Source organism: Mirounga angustirostris, unplaced genomic scaffold (assembly GCF_029215605.1).
Source record: "Mirounga angustirostris isolate CCGP_5_RB_7025 unplaced genomic scaffold, mMirAng1.0.hap1 SCAF_8, whole genome shotgun sequence".
NCBI classification, from domain to species: domain Eukaryota; kingdom Metazoa; phylum Chordata; class Mammalia; order Carnivora; family Phocidae; genus Mirounga; species Mirounga angustirostris.
In genome coordinates, this window is record NW_026991716.1 from 140,019,866 (window position 1) to 140,043,551 (window position 23,686).

The 23,686-nt window shown below is 35.8% G+C and overlaps 1 protein-coding gene across 1 annotated transcript in view; it reads left to right on the forward strand.

The window, feature by feature from the left end:
* Positions 1–23,686, forward strand: part of PACRG (parkin coregulated) — a 524,905-nt gene that overhangs the window by 68,637 nt on the left and 432,582 nt on the right. Inside the window, exon 2 of the mRNA XM_054505638.2 lies at positions 9,971–10,105. Coding sequence (XP_054361613.1) covers positions 9,971–10,105 — 135 coding nt within the window. The remainder of the gene's footprint in view (positions 1–9,970; positions 10,106–23,686) is intronic.

Genomic DNA, 23,686 nt, shown 5'->3' on the forward strand with positions numbered 1-23,686 from the left:
GCACCAGCTTGCATTCCCACCAACAGTGTAGGAGGGTTCCCCTTTGATCAGACTCTAATCTTGTTATTTATCATGTTATCTTCCAGTTAAGTTGCAATATGTGTGCTTTGTATGTGTGATAACATACATGTTTTTGCACATTCTTTTCCTCCTTTATCTGTCCATTAGAGTTTATAATTTATAATCAGTGTATTTAACATCTCTATAATTACATGAACTTTCAAAGTACTTTATTTTAGAGGGAGCCAGTAGATTGATGGGAAAGCAGAACTCTTTTTTACCTATATAAATATATCTTTTATTGTAGACAGTTCCAAAAAAATTTTTTTTTCTATTAAATAGCTAGTTGTTGTTGTTTTTTCTGGAGAATATCAGATTGGATCATTAGACACAAGGAATTTCACATTTTCTATTAAAACATTCATGATATGTAAGATGTGAATAGTCACAGTTTCTTCACATATACAAAAATAACATTTTTACTCTAATTATTCAGTAAGAAAGAACTCTGTTCCAAGACACAGGAGATGTGCATTTAGATATAAACTATTTACTACGCTTTCAACATTAAAGGTATAGGAGGAATAGAATGTATTTTAAACTCTTACCCATTTATATTCTCCTTTCACATTTAGCTCACTCATTTCTTTGGCCTTCCTGTTGGGTGTGACAGTGTATTAGCCAAGCTGTCTCAGGCATTCAGGCATTTTATCAGTTCTACAAGACAGATGCTAAACAGCATAGTCTAAATTGAAATCTCTGATGACTCTCTGGAGACAAGTTGATAGCAAGAATCACACTCGAGCACTTAAATATGTGGCCTTTTCCCATATTTAACTGCAAGGAGAGAACAGCTTTTGAGTAAACGTTTTTAGCCTTCAACTGTCAAGATTTCTTTTTTATCATTTGATTATTGCATCTCGTTTTGTTAGGAAAGGCTATCAATCTCCCTTTTTTTCCCCTACAATGGAGAATTTAAAGGACCATCGATGTCTATTACTTTAAACAAAACAATTTACAGAAACTGTGTAGTCTGATACTGCTTTCAGAACTATTTTAGGCTATAGAGACAACATTTTGAAATAAAATCTTAGTGCCAAGTGTGTTCCAGTTTAGTTGTAAATTTAAAATGACATAACCATAATATTCTCAGCTATCTTCGGGACTTCCTTATTTCATACAGTTGTTGCAGAAGCATTTTTAAATCATGTTATTGGATCGTAGCCTGAAAGAAGTCTTGAATTTATGAAACTGAGGTTGTTATAAAGGTGATAGAGCTGAGAAAAATAAGCCTTGAAATGTAAACAGGGATGTATTTCCATAGCCCCTGTGGATTCCAACAGGGAGTTTTTGTGCTTTTTGAGATTCCACTTAGCTCTACAGATGGGTGGATTCTCTGATAATATGTTTGTCCTTAATATTTGTTGAATTAATAAATACTCATGTCAGGTTATAAAGGTGTAGGAAGGATCTTAGAGGTCAGCCAGTGTAATTTTTTATTGACCCATGAGAAAGCTGAGGCTCCAAATAGTACAATCACTTGCCCACAATGTATGGAACCAACTCATCTGCACCACGCTCATGCTTTCTTCTGTACTGCGTATATCTGCACGAGCTACCCTAGATCCTTTTGAGAACAAGGCAGGGCATAATTTATTGTCGATAAGAAGAGTTAAGTCTAGTACTGAAGTCTTCGAGATTTTTTTGATTGAAATATTTGTCATTTTATTCCATATTTCTATCTTTATTAACACCGTATCCTCACTCTACCTATCTGAAAAACTACATTATAAGTTTCTTGGGTTTTTCTTTGGGCGGGGATGTAATCATCATCTGACAATGCTAATTTAATTATAACTTATTATAATACCCACAATACTAATTTTAGTTTTTATTTATTCTAATCATATTTAAACTAGTTTCTATAAGCACTTTAGACTAAGTTATCTCATTTTAAGTGTCACACAAGCCTTAGATTTTATTTTTATTTATTTTACTTTATTTTATTTTATTTTTTTTAAAGATTTTATTTATTTATTTGAGACAGAGAATGAGAGACAGAGAGCATGAGCGGGAGGAGGGTCAGAGGGAGAAGCAGACTCCCCGCCGAGCAGGGAGCCCGATGCGGGACTCGATCCAGGGACTCCAGGATCATGACCTGAGCTGAAGGCAGTCGCTTAACCAACTGAGCCACCCAGGCGCCCCCCTTAGATTTTAATCAAAATTTTCTCATGTATACAAGTGAATTTCAAAAGAGAAAATGTGGGTTTTAATGTGAGAGGTTTTGCATAAAAAGAAAATATGTATTGGTCTCATCAGTAATGAATTTGCAGTCATAAAATTGGTAACATTTGATAGTTACTTAGATCCAAGAAATGTACAGAAAATACAAGCAATTGGTTCTGATTTAATCGTTAATAGCTACAAAAGTTGTAAATACACAAATCTGTGATACAGCAACCTTAATTCTCAGATAATTATTTCTAATCGAAATTGTACAGAATTCAAGTTCATAGGAAATTAAAATATATTTCTGCCTGGTTCCACTGAAAAGTATAGGTATTTTGCAAAACCAAATAACATTTTCTAATGAAAAGAAATAATGTCTTAAAACTGAAATGTTTTATCGTCTGAGTGTGCAGAATTCTATATATCTTTCTGTGGCATTTCTGTGGCATGTCACCTGCTTATTTCTATAGAAGAGTCTGGGGAATATTCTCATCTCTTTTCCTAAATGATATATGTCTTGAGGATAATATATTTGACTTACCTCTTTGTCACCAATAATACCAAGCCTAGTGACTTGGAAATATTATGTATTCAATAGATTTTTCAATAAATGAATGACATAAGCAGGATCTATTTTAGAGACAATTTATTAACTCTGTTTCTAAGAAATATTTTAGTGTATATGACTATAGGTCCTTGAATTCAGATTTATGAGTTTCTAACACTGAAAAACCTATACTTCACAAGTTTCTCTGGCCATTTTAGATAATTCTAAAATCTATACCAGTTCCATAAGTGATTAAATAGTTTATGAATTCCAGTATTATATCCCATTAATATTTTTTTTCTTTCTCCATTTCCAATCACAATTAACTTTGCTCAACTTTAACAATTCTACCTTACTAGCAACTCAGATTTTGACAGTTCATGGGGTAGGGTGGCTCCCAAAGACTACATCTGGTTTCATGTTCCTCATTCATCCCTCAGTGCATTGTAGTCTATTTTCCATCCCATCATGCCAGTATAACTTCTTAATTTTCAGAGAACTAACCCTCGTCCTAATTGGCCCACTTATATCATTAAAAAACTTGTTACTCCCATTCATTGATTTCTATCCCATCCCTTCCCCATTTTCTTGCTCCCATTCTGACCATTCTTCCTATTCTCCTGTAGAATCCACTTATTATTAAGTTTTCAGGAAATGTTTCAAGTTCTCAGCCTTTTTCTCACTGTATACTTACTTTCTCTTTGAAAAAATTTGCCAATTTCTGTAGATTTAACCCACTACTTGACTACAGGCAAACTTTATAAACAGCCCGGATCTCCCTGATAATCTCCATACAGATTGTTCTGGTGTCTACTGTTAGTTTGTCCTTCAGGCATTCCAGGCCTAATGTGAAGAAGAACTTAATCCCACTCCAAGGTAGGGATATGGCCTGTCAGAAAAGGCTTCTTAGGATTAGTGAGGTTTGTGCTGAGTCATGAAGGTGATTGGTGGTTATTCAAGAGAAAAAGGAGGAGGAGTGAAAGGGATGAAGGAGTGAGGGAGAATAAGTGGCTGGTAGAACAGGAAGATCATGGAGCCTGAAGAGAGCAGGCCGTATTTGAGAACGGCCAGTATGGGGGCATAACTGATGGCGGAGCCTGTGAGGAGTAACCAGAGGCATCACAGTCAGCCTCCAAATGTCTGCACAGTGGGAGTGCATGTCAGTGGGAAACCATCTGTGGGTTTTAAGGAGATGAAGGACATGATTTAATTAGCCAGTATTCACAATATTCACAGCAGTCACAATATCCTGACAGAGGAATGATACAAAGAAGCTCAAAGTCAGAGACAAAAAGAGCAAGGAAAGAAAAAACAAACTTTTCTACAAAAAAAAAAAAAGTAAAAATTTTCAATGCTAAATAAGTAAAAATGGAAAACAAAGAAGACGAGGAGATACTTACCGTAAATGCAACCAATGGTTAATATCTGTCGACAGAAAAAAATTCATACAAATTGATATTAATATGGAAAAGACATGAACATACTTTCACAAATGTATGCATGTAGCATTTATACTAAAATAAGAAAATATTCAGCCTCATTTGTTAAACATAGTAATCCAAAGGGAACAATAGGAGGGTGTCATGGACTGAATGTTTATATTCTGCAAACTTCTTATGTTGAAGCACTAACCCCCCAGTGTGATGGTGTTTGGACGTGGGGCTTTGGGATTAGATCTATGAGATGGCCCCCCTACGAGTGTGGCCTCCGTGATGGGATTAGTGTCCTTATAGAGGAGGAAGAGAGACCAGACCTGTTTTGAGCACTCTTTGGCATGTGAGGACACCTTGAAAGGTAAACAGTCTGCAAGCTAGGAAGAGGGTTCTCTTCAGAACCTGATCACGCTGCCACCCTCATCATGGATATCCAGCTTCCAGAAATGTGAGAAAATAAATATCTGTCATTTAAATCATCCAGTGTGTGGTATTTTGGTACAGCTGCCTAGGCAGACTAAGACAGAAGACCTGTTCTCCTTAGCAAATAATTTCATCAAGAATCATAAAATATAAATTTTGATTTTATTATCCCATATGATGGACTCTGTCTGAAGGGTGTAATATAAAATGGAGAAAATGTGATATCCCTGAGATGTTTATGATAATGTGATTACAAAAGGCAAAAGAAATCAAATAATATAAATTTCAAATTTAATTTCAAATGGTGGAATATTGCTTAGCCACAAAAAAATGAAATTCTCCATAGCAACATCAAAACATATTACACTACATGAAAAAGTACACTAAATGGAATGGACATAAAAATGAAAAATTATGATATTTGTACATATGTTCTAGAAGGAAAAAACACAAAATTAGCAATAAGTGGTAGAATTCGAAGTGATTTAATAAGATTTCCCTCCATCTCATAGTATATTTTTCATGTAAGTTCTCATGTAACAAATTGATTATTTGCATCTTTATTGTCAGAAGCCTATTTCATCTCTGCCTCTGGATCTCCTCATTCAATCAGTCATGTGCCCTAGATAATTCCCCTCTAGGTTTTTGCCCAAACCCAGCCTGCTAGTATAGTGACTAAGGACATGTCCTATAGAGCAGAAGCACTGGGGGTCTCTTTCCTACTACTTACTAACTCTGTGATTTCTGCCAGTTTATTGAAGCTTCGATTTTCTTGTCCATGAGGATCATTTCATATGGATTTTGTCAAAAACTGAAACCAATAGTGCTTGTAAAACAATGAATAGTTATATTAAGAGATTTTGCTGTTGTTCTTGATGGTGTCCTAATTTAAGGCCTTTGCTACCTTGTGCTTGGACCACTGCAGTAAAGTTCAGACTCATCATCTTGACTCCAGGCCATCCCATTAGATCTCAGCAGAATAAGCTTCCTAAAATAGGTTACCCCCATCACTTGGATGTTTCCCCACCAACTGCTTAACCACAGTGCTTTCAATGAAACCAAATTTCAGGTTAAAGCTGATGAAAATAGGAATGGTGCCTGGGTGGCTCAGTTGGTTAAGCATCTCCCTTTGGCTCAGATTGTGATTCCAGGGTCCTGGGATTGGGCTCCCTGCTCATTGGGGAGCCTGCTTCTCCCTCTCCCTCTGTCACTCCCCCTGCTTGTGCTCTGTCATGTGCTCTCTCTCTCTCAGATAAATAATAAATAAAAATCTTTAAAAAAAAAGCTGATGAAAATAGGAAATTAATGTTTTTGCATCTTACTGTTTCAATGTTAGTAAGCTGGCTAAACAGACTAATTAGAATAACACAATATAGATTTCCCACTTGAAGTAAAGGTCATTTTTTTTTTAGCAGCTTCAGTTTATGCTAAAAAATAAAACTATTGACTAGAAAACTATTGAAACTATTGAAAACTATTGAAAAGTAAACTTTCAACTATATGATGAAGAATTTTAGAGAACCTTAAAATTCTTTCCTACTAATTATTATTAGTTTTTGTGACCATATGACAGAGCCTGTGCTCTACATCCTAAATCCATTCTAGCATTCAGTAAATGTAGGCATATAAAGTACTGTGTCATTCATAGTCACTTCAAAGTGCATTCAATATCTTGGTTCCCAAGTGCATTAGATTTTATTAAAAGCATTCTGCTGCGACACTCATTCTTCCTAATTGGTTTATGGACAGCCCCCCCCCATTCAGGCAAATCCTAACTGCATTTTCCCACAAATCTAGTTTGATTTATGGTTCTTTATTTGTTCTATATTATTTATAATGAATTGGGGTAAAATTCTTAAGACATTAAATAAAATTTTCAGTGGTCCTCTTAAGACATTTAATAAAATGTACAGTAGTCCTTTGATAAATATGCAATGTACATAAGGATTATTAACAGTATTTTTGCTTATTTTTAATTTTATTTAGTCAACCTACATCCATCTGTGTGATTTCCAGTAGTAATATCTTTATTACCTTTCCAAAGATTATTATTTACTTGATTTTTCATGTAGAGATTTTTAGAATTACTTGGAATGTTGGAATGGATTATGTGTGGAATATAAAAAAATATTTTAGCCTTCTATTAGGTTAAGTAGGTATATATGTATTGGGAACAGAAAAAATATTATCCAGGGACAGTGACAGAGCATCTGCATACAATTAGATAATATCCATGTGGTACTAACAGGTTTAACCAGTCAGCTTTCAAATTACAACTTTGAGATGCCAAGAGTTAATTTGGAATGGGTCTGTAGGAAAATCCAAAAAAATAGTGTTTTAAAATGAGTAAATGGCAGAAATATAAATACAGAGGATAATAGACACTGAAGAACGAATTTCCACACTGTTGAATGATTGCATAGCAAACTAAGTGAAGACTTTGCATGGAATTGTAGGCATGGAATCATTTCTGTAAGGAGTCCACGAAAACTTATGGGAAGAAAGAGGAAGTATACATTATCTATCAATAGTTTATAAAAAGCCCCCTAGGCTTCTTAGAAATATGTTCATTCTTTGAAAAGTCTGGACGATTAGAATTTTGAATTCAGAATCAGAAAGAATGGAGTATGTTTCAAATAAGAGACAAAAGGAAAAAGAGAAATTGATTTTAAGATAAATACAAAGAAAAGGGACAAAGATGGATACTATAGCAAAATTTTGGTCAATTAAGCAAATGGGAGGCTTGCTATCAACAGCATAAATGATAACTTGGCATCTAGAAAAATGGAAAGGATGGTTGGCAGATGATAAGCAGACAAAAGATCTACATGACGGTTGTAGCTGAATGTTTTCAATGAGGAGTTGAGCCTTTCATCCTTTACTGGAACAGTAAAGAGGACCTCAGCACCCACAGTGAGGGTAGCTTGGACTCTGACCATAGCCAGCACTAATAAGCGCTTAGCCCTTTCTGCTGGGGTGCTGTCAGAGAATGCCTCCTAGTGGGGCAGGAATGTCATTCTTCACTGCCCAGCAGTAATGAGGCCGCCCCCTTCTGTGGTGTCAGTGTGGGCAGCAAGTCATGGGGCGCTCCTACTCCTCCCTGTCCAGGAGGTGTCCCTGGAGGCCTAGTGGTGCTGGAGCCCCCACCTTCACCCAGTATCAATGAGAAACTCCCTCTGTGGAGTCAACAGCAGCCAGGTCGGCTTCCAGGATTTCCACTCCGACCTGACAGTAATGAGCTAGTAACCCTTCCCCACATCTCCGCCAGAGATATGTTGGAAAAAACCAACTAAAACAGAAGGTTTAAGGTCCAGAGTCTCACAATCACCAATGTCCAGGTTTCAATAGAAAATCAATCATCACACCAAGAATCAGGAAGCTCAAAAAGCGAATGAAAAAAGACAATCAGTAGATGTCACCTTTACCCTCTAGACCCTGGCAATCACCAATCTATTCTCTGTTTTTATGAGTCTGATTCTTTTAGATTTCTCATGTAAGTGAGATCACACAATATTTGTCTTTTTGTCTGACTTACTTATTCACTTAGTATGCCCTCAAGCTTCATCCATGTTGTCACAAAAGGCAAGATTTCCTTCTTGTTTTATGGCTGAATATTTCATTATATATGTGTATGTATGTATATACATATCTGGGTGGCTCAGTCGGTTAAGCATCCAACTTCTGATTTCGCCTCAGGTCATGATCTCAGGTTCCTGAGATGGAGCCGCACATGGGACTCCGTGCTCAGTGGGAAATCTGCTTGAGATTCTCTCTCTCCCTCTCCCCCTTTGCCCCTCCCCACAACTTTGCATGTGTGTGTGGGCATGCACATGCACTCTCTCTTTAAAAAAGTAAAAAGTTAAAAAATAAACTCTAATAAATACCTTTGTGTTACCTCACTCTTCAACTCTAGTTCAGCATTTAATCATCTTAATATTTTAATACCTCACTCAGTTCTTAGTATTAGCCTTTCTATGTGCATCAGATAAAATGTATTTGTCATATTTGTTATATTAGATGTATTTTTACATATTTCTTTATTAAAATTCAAATTTTTTACATGAATGTTAAAAATTAACATGATATCAAGTAACTTAAAATACTAAGATATTACATAAATTATTTGCTATTTTGTCCATATTCAGAATTAACAAGATAATCTGTTTTTATTAAACTAGTAAATATCTAGTAATTACTTTTTTTTCAGAGAAAAATAATCAGTGGTCTGTAATTTTCTAAATAGTTCACTAATCACTTTCAATTTTGTAAACTAATGTACTAATTCATATGTAAATAATGCAGATTTAAAAGATATTCTTCATATGAATAACTCAATATAAAATGTTTCTTCTTTGCTCTGCCTGGGTTTAGTATATGCCTTTGGCTCAGGTCATGATCCCAGGGTCCTGGGATTGAGCCCTGTGTCAGGCAGGCTATCTGCTCTGCTTGTGCTCTCTCTCTCTGAAATAAATAAATAAAATCTTTAAAAAAATGAAATGTTTCTTCTTTGAGAAAATTTCAATTTGGGGGATGAAAGATTCTCACGTAATCTAATGTTACTTTCTCATAAATTCGTAATATCAAATGTATGCTATTATATATGCACATTTTCTTTTTAAATTCTCTTATTTGTTATAATTTTATATAACATTTTTATAGTTTTGTTGTTAATATTCACAACATGAGAACATATTTTACATTTTATGTATATAGAAAGATTTAAAGGTCGTACTGTATTTTTTTTATTTATTTTAGAGAAAGCGAGTAGGGGGAGGGGCAGAGGGAGAGAGAGAACCCCTAGCAGACTCTGCTGAGCCGAGCCTGACATGGGGCTCAATCTCATAACCCTGACATCACAACCTGAGCTGAAATCAAGAGTCAGATGCTTAACTGACTGTACCACCCAGGTGCCCCTAAAGGTTGTATTTTAAATGTATTACTTTGGTATTCCGCAAAGTATATCAGACCTGAGATTAGAATTAGCAATTATTAAAAATGTTAAAAGTTTTAACATTCTGAACTTAAAGGCCTCTATTAAAATTTTTACTTAAACAAAAGTTTAGACTTTTTTTCCTTATAATGTGATATTTTTTAAATGACTTTTTGCAGGAATGCTTTCTAAAGTAGCTTGAAGTAAAGTAAACCCTTAATGATTATAAAATAATTTTCTTCTTTAAATATTGTATTAGTGAAGCTGCTGTTGTCCATCATTAGACAGTTTGGTTTTTATCTTCCAGAATATTTTATATAAACTAAAACTTAAGAAAAGTCTTTTTACTGTGCATTTTTTGCTATTTTCCAAAACCTGATTCCTATTTTTTTTTTTTTTTCTTTAAAGGTGAGAGGCCCTCCAGCTGCAGGAGCATTTAAAGAAAGACCAACCAAGCCCACGGCATTTCGAAAATTTTATGAACGAGGAGACTTCCCAATTGCCCTTGAGCATGACTCGAAAGGAAACAAAATAGCATGGAAGGTAAGTCAGGGCACAGCTGGGTGACCAGCTGGGCTCCTGGAGTGACATCTCCCAATGCCAAACAAACTTGGCTAAGTAAATAAACTGGAGTGATTTCTCGGTGAACGGAAGATGGTGGGTAAGCTCTTAGAGAAAGCCCCCCTGTGTCAGCTGTCCACCTTGACTAACCATTAAATTATAGCCTGCAAAAAAGAAAATGACAGAGTTGCTTTGCCTCAGAGAATTGTCTGCTGCCCAATTCATCTCTATTTTTATGAGAACCTGGCAGTGGAGCCTGTTTCAGGCAGTCCATCAAATGATGGAACTGGTGGCTGAATACAGAGAGCAATAGCCATTTATCTCCCCCAAATTTCACCTTCCTGCAGGACACTTCCAAATGGAAGCTTTAATTACCTAAATGGATAGGTCAAAATTGTCTGCTCCCTGGAAATGCAGAGTGGAATACAAAAGAAGGTTGCTTCTGGTTGCTGCACTCTCTCTCTCTCTCTCTCTCTCTCTGCGGCATGTGTCCACCGCGGTGGCCGTCATACGGGCCCGGTTAGAGGCTGACCTCCACGCTGAAACCATGACGGCACTGACATTCTTCTGACAAAAGGTTAATTGGCTTCAAAATAAATGTATTGCCTAATGACTCCATTCTAATGTGGCCGTGTTTCTTTCTAAAAGGCTCACTGATATTATTTGTAAAAACTTGCCAATCTCTTAAGGGGAGAAGGCTTTTACATTTAATTTGAAAAACGAATGCTGATCCCTCACCAGCTTCTGCTATTTAATTATTTTTTGTTATCAAGGACCTTACTTTGGGTGATATTTATCAGCTAAAAGGGCTTCTCTGCCTGAAAACAGAGTGGCACATGTGTGTATCACATCAGGGTGAGGAACATAAGAGGTGTTTGTCAAATACCATCTCACTAAAGCAATTGACCCACTTAAAGTCCCACAGTAGTGTCTGCAGGTGAAGGCAGGAATTGTTTGTACTTTGTATAAATTTACATTAAAAATTAAAATGACCAAAGTAAAGAATTCATCAAAGTAAGTACTTAAATTCATCAAAATTAACCTTTTCCTTCCTGTATGGAGCAACTAAAAGAATTGTTTGCATTATTTCTGGTATGTCTTTAAATGTTTTCATAGAATTATCAAACATTTCTAAATCTTAAGCAGCCATAAGTTATTCAGTTACTGAACGTAGAATTACTACAAACTATTTGGTAATAGAAATCTGAAGGTGTCCCTGTTATTAAATTTTGTCATAATTTTTTTGAGAGGATGAAGGACATCACTATCTTGCTTTTAATCATTTCTATTAAAATGTGAATTTGTTATGTGACAATGTGCATATAATGAGGAAAAACTTATAGCAAGTATAAGTGATTCAGATATTTTAGTCTTGATGGAAGTACATATTCCCAGAATTTTACTGTGATTTTGGGTTTGTTTATATTTGAGTAGGTACATGGATTTTGTGTTTACTTGTCTTGGCTCCACTGGGAGCCACACACACACTTAAAAAAGACCCATTCCTTCGGAGTAAAAGAATATGCTGTAATTCTTTTTTAAAAAGCCAGTAGATTTTGGTGTTTTAAGCAATTATAGCCCCTAAAAATTATATCAATAAAAAAATTTATAGAATTAGTTTGACCTGCTCAAATAATCTTATGAGTAACTTTTAGAAGTGTCAAGAGACTCGGAAAAATTCATCTTAAAAATAATGAAAACGTAGGATGAATAATTTTGCTTTATCTTTGATAATCCAACAGTCAGAAGGGATATAAACATCTTTTATTTTTTATAGTTTTATTAATTCTTTTAAGTTACTATTGACAATAGTCCTGATTCAGCAAGCTAAAAAGCCCAAATAAAAAGGAAGCAATTTATTGCTGCCAGTGGTAAAATAATAGCATACATTTAAAGAAACATCTTATCCTATAACCTGTAGGCTTCCGCCAACCACATCATTTGTACTACTCTAATATTGAAATTAAGATGTTAAAATCATTAAGGATAGGCCTGTAAACAGTCTCTCAATATATCCATATTTATTCCTTGGTACATGTGCTGTGGGGACAACCTGGTACTTGGTAGGGAGTAGAGGGCTTCTTTAGGACACCATACCTGAGGAAGGGGCCTTGAATGTTGAAGGAAGCAGGACTATTACCCCCTCCCCATGCCCCAGGAAACAAAAACAAAACAACCCCTGACCCTGCACTGACTGTACTTCCTTCCTGTGTATGGACAGAGCATAGGTCTCGATGTCACAGTTCACCCCCTGGTGAAGTCTCCCGAGTAACTCTGTTTCCCAGGAAAATACTGGTCCCCTCTCCATCCTCCTTGTGACACCACTGGGACTCCAAGAGGTTTGTGAGTGCCTGAAATGGCGTGTGTAATTAAGTAGTAAGAAGTGGTATGTCTTTCATCAGAATTTCCTGTGACGCTGAAATCCTTAGGAGCCACTGTCCCGAAGCATGACGAAGGCTGCCGCAGCATCTGACACTCAGCTACTCTGTGGAGTCGCTGATCCTTGCTGCCCACGACCCCAAATTCCCTGTCTACCTGCCCTAGATTTAGCGACCCCATCATCACTATATTAGAAGTCACCATATAGTCTTCAAATAACAAAGGCGCTCTGTGATAACAATTTACAAATGACTGGATAAAGTCAGAAAATAGAAGAGTTAGATGTAGGTAAATGTCTTTGTACGTTTAGATTTTTCAGCCCACATCCTGAACTGCCACCCTAGTTTAGAGCCCATGAAAATGGTTATTTGTTCCACATGCCAAAACAACAAGGCAGACCAAATGCCATAATCTGTGCAGTTCGGTCTATTCCTCATGGTATCGCTAAAAATCAGAGCACTAAGACAACTTTCTGCAGTGGTTAAAATGTTCTACATCTGCACTGTCTAATAATTACAACTAGCCATATGTGGCCATTAAGCACTTGAAATGTCCCTAGTGAGACTGAGGAGCTAAATTTTTAATTTTAATTAATTTTAATTTAAATAGCCACATGGTTACCATATTAGACAGCACTGCTCTCCACTAAGGTAGTGGCAGTCAGAAATCAATGCCCGAACCTGCTGGCCAGATAGAGGCCTAGAGCTCTGTGCAGATTACTATGAAAATGAAAAAATAGGACCGATACATGCATTTTTGTCATGGCTGTCTATGCTTATCATATATTCTTTGGTAAACATGAAAAAAGTTTTGCAAAATTTTTGTAGTGAAATTTTTCATAGACTGATCAGTGGCAAGTTAATTATCTATTAAAAATGAATAGATCTGATCTGGAATATGAAATCTACCAGCCAAGCTCTGGCACTTTTTTTTAAATTTTTAAATACGCATTTTCTAAATATAGCTAAATAATTATTAATTATTAATGGCTAAAGACATTAAAAAACAGTAACGACTTAAGCAAAAAGTTTTAAATGTTTCTTTTTTCTGCCTTTTCCTCGACTCTACCAACATTCAGGAAACATGACATTATTCTATGGCTGATATCTTCAATATCCAGAATGTAGGCAATAGAAGTGAAAAACAGCTAAACATTCCGGATAAGTTACAAAGCAGATAATTAGCATGAACAAAGGACATTCTACAGTTGTGTTTGTTTCCGCATCTTAAATTTCCACATGGGAGTAGAAGACTTTACTGTGAACTGTCCTCTCAAGTCCGCCTCCCAGCATCCTCCATCCCCTCTCCCACACCCTTCAGGTTTCCTCAGAGTTGTCCCCTCCTCCTCTGCTGCCTCCTCTTGTCTCTTCCTGTCCCCCCTCCTCCTACTCCTCCGCCTCCCTTCCCTGCTCTCCCTCCTCCTCTTCCTCCTCCTACTTCTTCCTCCCCTTTCCCTTCCTCCTCCTTCCCTCTCTTCCTCCTTCCTTTCCTTTTTTGTTTGTTACTTCCTTGAATGTACATTTTTGCCTCTAGTTTTCCCATGGTCAATTTTGGAGAAGGAACAGGAGACCATTCTAATTCTCTGTTTGGGGGCTGAAGTCATCAGGAGCAGTCACCCAAATGAATGTGAAATGGTAATTGTTATTTACACACTTAATGAGGAGCAGAAATACAAATCATAGGTAACACATGAAATTCACTGTCTTATAAATTCTGATTCTAAACCATCATTTTAAAATAGTAGGACAATACAAGTTATTTTAAAATAGTCACTTTTATATAGACCTTGGCAGAAGGAGTTGGAGAAAAATGTTGGAATCGCATTGGAGTTTTTAAAAATTAACTGTATGGTATTATAAACCATTTATTTATTTTGGAGAGCTATAACTACACTAAGGTGTCTCTAAGTTTTTTGGCATTTTGATTTAGTAGATACTGATAGAAATCACCTTTCTCCACCTGTCCATGGTATGCTCTATGACAGAATATGGCATATACTAAGAGACTTGTTTTCACTGAATTTCTGATGAACATGCCTAAAGATGTCCCAGGTATTAGATAGGTTTGGATAAGAAATAGATAGCCTATAATTGTCTTTGCCAAATCAGGATATAATAGAAACCCTTTTTACAAATGCAACTCAGAGAACAAACATCCAGATTGTCTTAAAAAGGGAAAAGCTCAAAATGGGCTTTGTAAGCAACATATAATCCCTCATTTTGTCAAGGTTGTCACAGGCATTGTCCAAAGTGGCATTGCTTTGCGGCGCATTTCTTCCTTCTTGTTTTCTCATCCCTTATTGAATATGTATATAAATGATTCTAGTAACCTGTTATACTGAACTAAAATTAACAAAGCCAGAGCTGATACACATAGGCAGGTGCAGGTGAGAATGGGCTTTAGGTAGCCTCTACTCACCACCAAGAATGTGATCTTCCTCACAGGTCTTTTGGAGATACCTGGGATGGCATCATGAAAGCATCCTTCCCCTGAGGTTAATGTATTCATTATAGTTACTCATTGGTCAAAACTTGGATCACACAACTTTGTTTTTCTATTAAAAAGTGACTTCGTAAATTGACATTAATTAGGTAACTAAAAACACATTTTTCTAATTTTTAAACAATGAATTATACATTTATATAAAGAACTGTAAAATAGAGAAAGCGTATAATAAGAAAAGTGAAAGAAAATGAAAACCAGATAGGGACCTCCAGTGGAGCCAATATTAGGATTAATAAAAATGACATATTCTGAAGTCTTCTAAGGTAGGAATCTCTGTATTTCGGGTTCGTTTGCTCATTTTTCCCAGCGCCTAGAACAGTATCTGGCACAGAGTTGGTGCCCAGTGATATGTACTGAATGAGTGGAAAGCAGTCTAGAGTATATTGATTATCTTCAGGTTTTACTTCTCTAGACACTGTTTCATGATGTGTCTCTTACTCTGTAGGCTTTACTGTCTTCATCTGTAAGTGAAAACCATGTACTAGATGATTGGTATGGCCCCTTTTTAATTATGGGAGCTCTAAGAAATTTTGTTTCATAATTATAAAAATAACTATAATTTGCAATGTCCATGAAATATTTCAGGGAATGAATATTGACTAGAAATTCCAGTAAATTTGAATGCATAGTCCCCAGAGTTATATGCACTAGTTTTGGTGGTTTGGATTTTTTTCATGCAAATGCTCCTTTGGGGACGCCTGGGTGGCTCAGTTGGTTAAACGACTGCCTTCGGCTCAGGTCATGATCCTGGAGTCCCGGGATCGGGTCCCACATCGGGCTCCCTGCTAAGCAGGGAGTCTGCTTCTCCCTCTGACCCTCCCGTCTCTCATGTGCACACTCTCACTCATTCTCTCTCTCAATTAAATAAAATCTAAAAAAAAAAAAAAAAATGCTCCTTTGATTATATGTAAATGCTTTCCCAGTGAACTGATTTTTAAAATTTCTTAAATTTCAAAATTGCAAATTTTTACCTTTCTAAATGACTAAATATATATGTCCAATTTTAACATCCAAGTGAAGAAAATGCTGCACATAAATGAATTCTCAAATTCATTTTTTAAAATTTCTGACAACAGTGGTCGGACCACACCCTCAATCCTAGGTTGACTCTTTACAGTTTATTCTCAGTATGTTCTTTTTCTCGGTTCTTTTCAGTTCTTAGCAGCATTGGTATTCATGAACTATAAAAAGCTCTGTCAATGTGACTGTTTTCATTGACATAACTGATAATTTCCTACTAGGAAAAACAGTTATTGAATATAATTATTATTAAAATCATGCACTAATTTTCTTACGATTAAGATCAGCCCCAAACCATGGTAGCTCATTATCTGTAAATAGTACTGCATTTTAAAGTAAGTCACTCTGTGATATGATACCTGATCGGTTAGTTCTCATTACATTGTTCTCAAAATTCTATAATTTTGATTAATCATTAGTCCTTTGGTGCCTTCAATTTCTTAATGTTTCAGTTTCTTAAGGACTAAAAGAAAATTGATGTTTTATCTATACCGACCCTCTACCCCAGGTAAAACCAATGTTGATTTTTCACATCTTGTAGGCAAATTTATTTGAGAGTTGCATAATTTGTTTCACATGAAGAAGAATGAATGTTCTCTTGGAATTGTCCTGGGCTTCTGTTTCTTTTGATAACTGCCAAAGCTTGGGTTTGGGTAGCAGGCCTTGGTAGAATTTGTAAGGCAAATTTCACAAAAGAAGTGACAATTTACCTGATTTTTGTACAGGAGAGCTGCCACGTTTCCACTGTTAATTCCTCTGTGATTGATTAATAGAGCTTATTCTAGAGGTCTTGAAACAGAAAATAATCCTCTGGCAATTACTGTGCTGCTATGTGTTTTTTGGAGGAGGGGACTGCATACACAGTTAATGCTATTCTTTTATTTGATGTAAATCGCTATGTCTTAAAAGTGTACAGCACGAAAAAACAGCCATGTATCAGAAATAACTTTAATTTAAATTGGTTAGATGACCTCTGAAAGCTAGATGAAAGATTTTCTGCTGAATGGGCTGGTGCTCCCTGCTGCCTATATAATTTATGTGAGAAATTAGTGCGAATGGTTCACTTTTATGGAGCACTGCTGCCTGTAAAAAGCCTGCAGAAACAATTTTCCCCCAAGCCTCCATCTGTTCTTCAAACTAGGGCATATGCCTTCTCATCGAGCTTGAAAGTCAACTGATGTATAACTCCTGGAAAGTGCAGAGATTGAAAAGAAAGGTCGACCGCGGCTCTGTGACAGTGATTTGGTAGGCACCGGCTAAAGACAATTCACATCACCGGGGGCCCAAGGGAAACAAGCCACGTCGTAAGCTTCAGATCTCGTAGGACTGACAACTGGAAGAAAAACACATCACTCCTGCTTTTTATGTTAAACGACCCCCTGTTGAAATGTAGAAGCGGTCTTGGTGGTATGAGGGTGTCAGAGCTGAGACCCTGGTGTCACTCACTGTCCCATGAAGAACTGGGCCAGCTTCCACCCTCCCGGTGATCCCCACTGCCTGCCTTTTCGGGAGTATCAGGATGCGAATCTTTAAACTAAAGATGTGTGTTGTTGCTTGTTAGAAAGTTCCATCTGGGGACACAAACCGATGATTTTTCTGTATCTGCCTGGAGGGCAAATCTCCAGTTCTATTCCAATTAGTAATTTAATGACTGGCTCCCACTCTGTCTTACCACTTGTCACATATCCCTTTTCTTTATTGAAGCACTTTTGAGATCAAAAGTTCTTTGACAGATGACAAGTGGAATCAGATTGATGGTACGATAGTAAAAAAAGAAAAAATCAATGTTTGTTTGATGCTTTTATTTAGAGTGGTCGAAGTGTCTCTACATTTGAGGCTTCCAGATATTGAGTGAATTTTCAGCCCCCTGCAGTTGTATTAAAGTTTCTCCTTTTCTTGTAGGTCAAATCTAAATAAAGTGTTACTGAATACTGATATCAATTTTAATCCATATTGGAGGCAGCAATTTTAGGAAATCACATTTTATCTTTATCAAAAAAGTTATCCTGACCTTGAAAGTTGTATGCAAAAATCAGTACTGATAGGATAATCAGTTGAATTCATGTAAAAAAAAATCATCCTTATCATTACTTACAGAGTTCTATTCTCAATATGAAATAGTTATCTTATAAAATAAGAAGATATTAGGAAGTAGATGGAATAAATAAATCACCCACCATTCCACCATTCACTGAATGCAACTGTTAACATTCTTAAAAGTATTTCTGTCTTATCTTTCCTTTTTGCCTAATTGAGGTCATAGTGTATACAGTACCTTGTAAAAACTATTTGTCATTATATGGCATATAACGATGGGATGCACTTATTAGATTTTTCTGATTTTTTTGTTAGATTTTTCTGATTTTTTCATAGTTTAAAAGTAATAGATGATTATTTTAGAAAATTTGGAAACCAGATAAAATGTATAAAATGTATGCAGAAGACAGCATTTATTCTGAGATAACTTTTAGTAACTGATGTTTCAGTTCAGGCTTCTACATGGATGCTTTTAACTTTGTTGAAGTTGTGTTTCATAGGATGATTTTTAAGGGACTCAGGGGAACGTTCAAGGACCTAATTAGGAGAGGAGATTAATAATGGACGTAACTGCCACAGGAGTATTAATAATTAATAGTTCTCTCCAGCAACAACAAGAAAGACAACCACAGTTTTATATGCATTTTTAAATTCCCAGCGGTCATCTCTTGGGTAGTGACACACATGGCGTCTCCTTTAGCAATTCTTAAACCACAGTGACACACGGAAGTGTGTTTGTCTTTGTGAACATGTGGTTAGTGCATTTTTGGAGAAGAGAAACAGATATTAAGAAAAATTTTTATTAACTATGAAACACATTTCTTGCTATTGGGAAAAGCGTAAAAATGGACAAAGGCACTAGACAAAACCATTATAAAACCAGTCTCTGCTCCCAATCTAAGACACACCCCTAACAACAACAAAAAATCCTGCAGAATTTCCAAAATTGTGTTCCAGTCTGAACAAGGGAAAACACATAAAACTTTGAAGGCATACATTTCCATCCTTTGAGTTCTTATTTAGATTCATCTTTCTCTGTGTTCATGTATATCTTTAAGCAATTTTATAAAAAGCAGGTACATGGGTTGGGTATTTCTGAATCCTTGAATATCTCGAAAATACAATTTTTCAACTTTCATGCATGCAACACAATTTGCTTCATATTAACATTCTTAAATTACAACTGTTCCTCTCCATATCTCTGAAGAATGTAACATCATTACATTCTAACATGTGATTGCTAAGAAATTAAGACCAGTCTGATTTTTTATTCCCTTGGTCTGTTTTTGTTTGCTTGTTTATTTTGTTTGGTAGCCTGGGTAATTGCACTATTTTTGTATAATTAAATGTTGCTTCCATGTGTATATTTTGTTTTCAATGATTCTTTCATATAGTAAGCTTATTCTATCTACTTACTTGAAATTTTTTCTCAAGTGAGGTAAGTTTTTTTTTTTCTGTAATGTCATTGATGATTTTTTGTTACAACTTTTTTCTTTCTTAAAACAAATAAATGGAGTGTAAACATATTTTATCCTGTCATTCCTATCATTATCTCCCTCAATATTTTCATCTCTTAATTCACTTTTTAAAAACTTTTATGAAAGCTTTCTTATATTTTCTATTTTCTTTAGTATCAATTTGTCTATCACTGCTTCAAGTTCAAATTTGACTTCCACTACTATATTTAGTCCTAGAAATCTTTATATTGCTCATTTCTTCACTCATATTGGCTTTAAAATCATAGTACAAGCAAGTTTATCATAAATAATGTTCTGATTTATTCATATTTTATAACCCAGATTAGCAAAAATAAAAAATATGGGCCAACCACAATCCCACAACCGTAAAGTAGCCTCTACTAATTTGTTATTGTGAACTCCTCATACCCTTTTTTCTCTGCATTCACAAATCTGTGTATGTATGCAAATTTTAAAAAAACATTTTACTCATACTTCGTAACTTTTTTCAATTAATTACAAATCATAACCATCTTTCCACATCAGTGAAGGTGCACTTTAAAAATCATTTTGGGAATCTCTAGAGTGCTCTACAATTTAACCAATTCCCTATTGTTGGATATTAATGTTTTTCTTAGATAGTAATGCTTTTCTCCAACCTTTTGCTAATATAAGCAATACTATTATCAGCATCATTGTCCATATTGTATACATTGTGTCTTGCAAACATGTCTGATTATTTCCTAAGGGTAAAATCTCATTTTCTCTTTACCTTGGCCTGTTCTCAACAAATGGATTTCTGCTTTTCTTCTATAAAGAGGTTGTGCTTTGTGAATCTTTGAGCACGCCCATTTATAAAAATCACTGATTTCTGCAGTAATGAATTTAAAGGGGCTTTCTCACCATCTAAATATATAAGATGATATTCCATTTCATTTTTTTGCAAGATTCATATATTACTGTTTATTTATCTTCAGTTGTACCTCAGTCTAGAATTTGTGTTTGCTGAAACATAGAGCATGTGGTTGTCCTTGACCTCACTCACTCTGCTTAGGGACAGGTGAGCTCTCCTTATCAGCATGACTTAGGGAGACTGCCTAGCTCCTAGCCAACACCGTGTCTGGTATGAACATGCTTCGTCTTGTCCCATTCTGTTGGCCTTACAGGGACTCTCTGTGACTTCTGACAGTAAGATGGATGGGTTAGGTAAACACATACACTCCTGAAAATGCACATGCACCTGGCTGTGTTTTCCTCTGGGCTTAACTGCAGCATGTTACTTGTGGGGCACGCTGTTTTCCAGGGTGCAGTGCAGTGTGCTACTAGGAGTCTCTGTCCCTCCTTCCTGTTTACAGGTTTTCTGAGAGTTGGCCGCCAAAGGATGTAGCAGTGGTATTGACAGAGATGAGGATAGAAGTGGATAGCTTTGCCCTTGTCTTTGTCTTAAAAAGCAACTACTTCATAGCAGCAGGATGGTGGCTGACTCCATGCCCGCCCCCAATTCAGTTTGTTGCCATCTTAACCTTTCTGAGGGGACAGAAAGTGTAGGAGGGGTGAAAAAACCACCTAGCGACTGGTTGCAAAACGTGAGTTGACCATGAATTGTGGTTTTTCAGTCCAGTTCCCTTGGCCTCGTTATATGTAGAAACTACTTTTATTTCTGCTATGCATTAATTATTATACCTGGTTTCAGTTGCATGTTGAGTTTTTCTCCTTGTCTGTATCTTCATAGGTAATTTTGTGACATGTTGGGAGACACTATGTCAGATACTCTTGTCCAGATGCTATTTAAAACAGCCGAGTCCAATTTAGTTCTGTCCTTCATGGGACTGTTTTCCATTACAGAAAAGTAATGTGATCTCATCAATGCTTAGGCAACAGTGACTCATCTATTCATAAGAGAATTGAGTAGGTATAATGGGTAAGACTCGGAGGTGAGCTCTGCAGCCCAGCTGATAAGGGTTCTGGTCTTGAGAAGCTTATTGACTAGATCATTGTTCGATGAAGAAACTGAAAAGTGCATAAAGAGCACATACCAAATCTTAAACCAAATTGCTTCCTCTTGCATAGTTCATAAATTCGTAATTCTTTATTCAGTATGTGTTCAATGTTTGCTGCTTTAATGATATGGGTCAAATAATTTCTGTAAACAAATTCTTAAAATTGAGAGCCTCTACAAAATTTTTACTCGTTCATAAACTTGTATATATTTCAATGAATGCAGTTTCCTGACGCTTGTTTTTTTTCTCCTGCTTCAGTGTATTTATTACTATATAAACAAATAGCAAATTTTACCTTGAAATTGACCATGAGGTGATCAATCCACATTCCTATGTGGCTACATATTGTGGCAATCCCAGGTATCACTGAGACGTCCCTGACTCCAAAACTTTACACTGTATTTTGAAACATACACTATTTTTCATGTTTTTACCTAGATGTGAATTTTAAAGATTTATCCTGTTTGAGGTTCAATCTAGAATTGGTGTTTGCTTCCAAATCACTGTAGCAAGTTTTAAATTTGAGGCCTTTGGAGTCCCTCTTAAGTACAAGTCGGACTTTTTTCATGGTTGCTTTCATATCTGTTAGTCTCGTTTTTCTTACTTCCATCTCTTTAATCTACTGGTTTCATTCTAGACTAATTCCTCAAATCTGTCTCCAATTCAATAATTCGCTTTCTTCAGTTGGGTTTAATGTGCTGCTTAACCTGCATGTTGAATTTTATTTTTTAATTCGGTTTCAATGAATATCAATTCTAGAATTTTTTTTTCTTTCCTTAGAAGATCTGCCTGTTTTGTTCTTTCATTATGTCTTTTTCTTGCTTTATGGTTTCTCTTACTGTCTTTATCAGGTTATATGTTTTAAATATATTCATTTAAAGTTTCTTTTGCATTAATCTATTATCTGTACTTCCCAGGATGTGAGTTTGAATCTGCCACTTTCTCTTACTCTCAACTGTTTTGTTTTCTTGCATGCTTTATGATATTCCCTTTTGGGCACGCACTTTCCTTCGTACTCCCTCATGCCCTGGGATGTGCGGGCTTCCCTGTGGAGTGCTCTCAAGTGTGTTTCTCCCTAGGCACAGGTTCTGACTTAACTTTTATGTGAACCAGGTTCCAGGTTTCTTCCCCAGGCTCCTACTCACCATGCGAGATTTGAGTTTTCTCTTCATTTCTAGGAACTTGGTATTCACCTTTCTTACTTTTTAGAATGGCTATGTATTTTGTAACTTTTCATCCAGTATTTATAGCTTTTTCAGTCATATTAGCCAGAGGCCTTATGATAGGGTTGCTTTCTCAGTCAGCTTACTATCTTGCCTTCTTTACAGAGAAAGAACTGTCTTGAGATACAATCTTTCTTTATTGTAAGACCAAATCTAAAATTTTTTCATGTAAAGAAATGGATGAAATAAAATACTCTTTATATTTCTCATGGAAGCCCTTGTATTTAAATAAATGTTAGCAGCTAATGTGTATTGCATGATTTTATGTGTGTGTGTGTATGTATGTGTGTAAAATCACACACAGATATCTATTAAATCTGTTTTGAAGGTATTAAAACTTGGGCTTGGAAAAATTGCAGGGAAAAGAGTTGCAAAGATTTTGTGCCAACCCACGATTCTCATGCTTGTATATAATGGGTGTGTGTACATGTGTATGCATCTGTATATAGTCATCTTGTCCTATTTCAGTACTGGAGTTAAGATTTCAGTTTTCACTTTGTAAAATTTAACCAGCAAATTAAGGTGAGTGGAGTGACCTTAAGAAGATCTTTATCTTTTCACTATTCATATCTAGTAATAAGGAATTTCTTGAGAAGCATTAACCCACAAGTTGGAAAAGATTTTTTAAATGCTTTCCATGTAAGCAGTAAATTGTATAAAATTTTACTAAACATAATTAAGCATTTTTTTTAAATCAGCAAAGTATAATGTATTGAAGAGAATTTAGTTTTTTATAAATCATTCTTCACAGACATAATCCCTTTAGATTTATTATTACTTTCTGTTTTTGAAGAATTGCTTGAGTAAGGAAGTATTTGTATATGCACAGAAGAGATTGATCTTTAGCATACATTTTTCTTTTCTCTTTATATTTTTTAAAATGCAGTACAAGAAGTATATTAGACCGGCAATATTAAAACCACAAGTCAAAAATACAAGTTA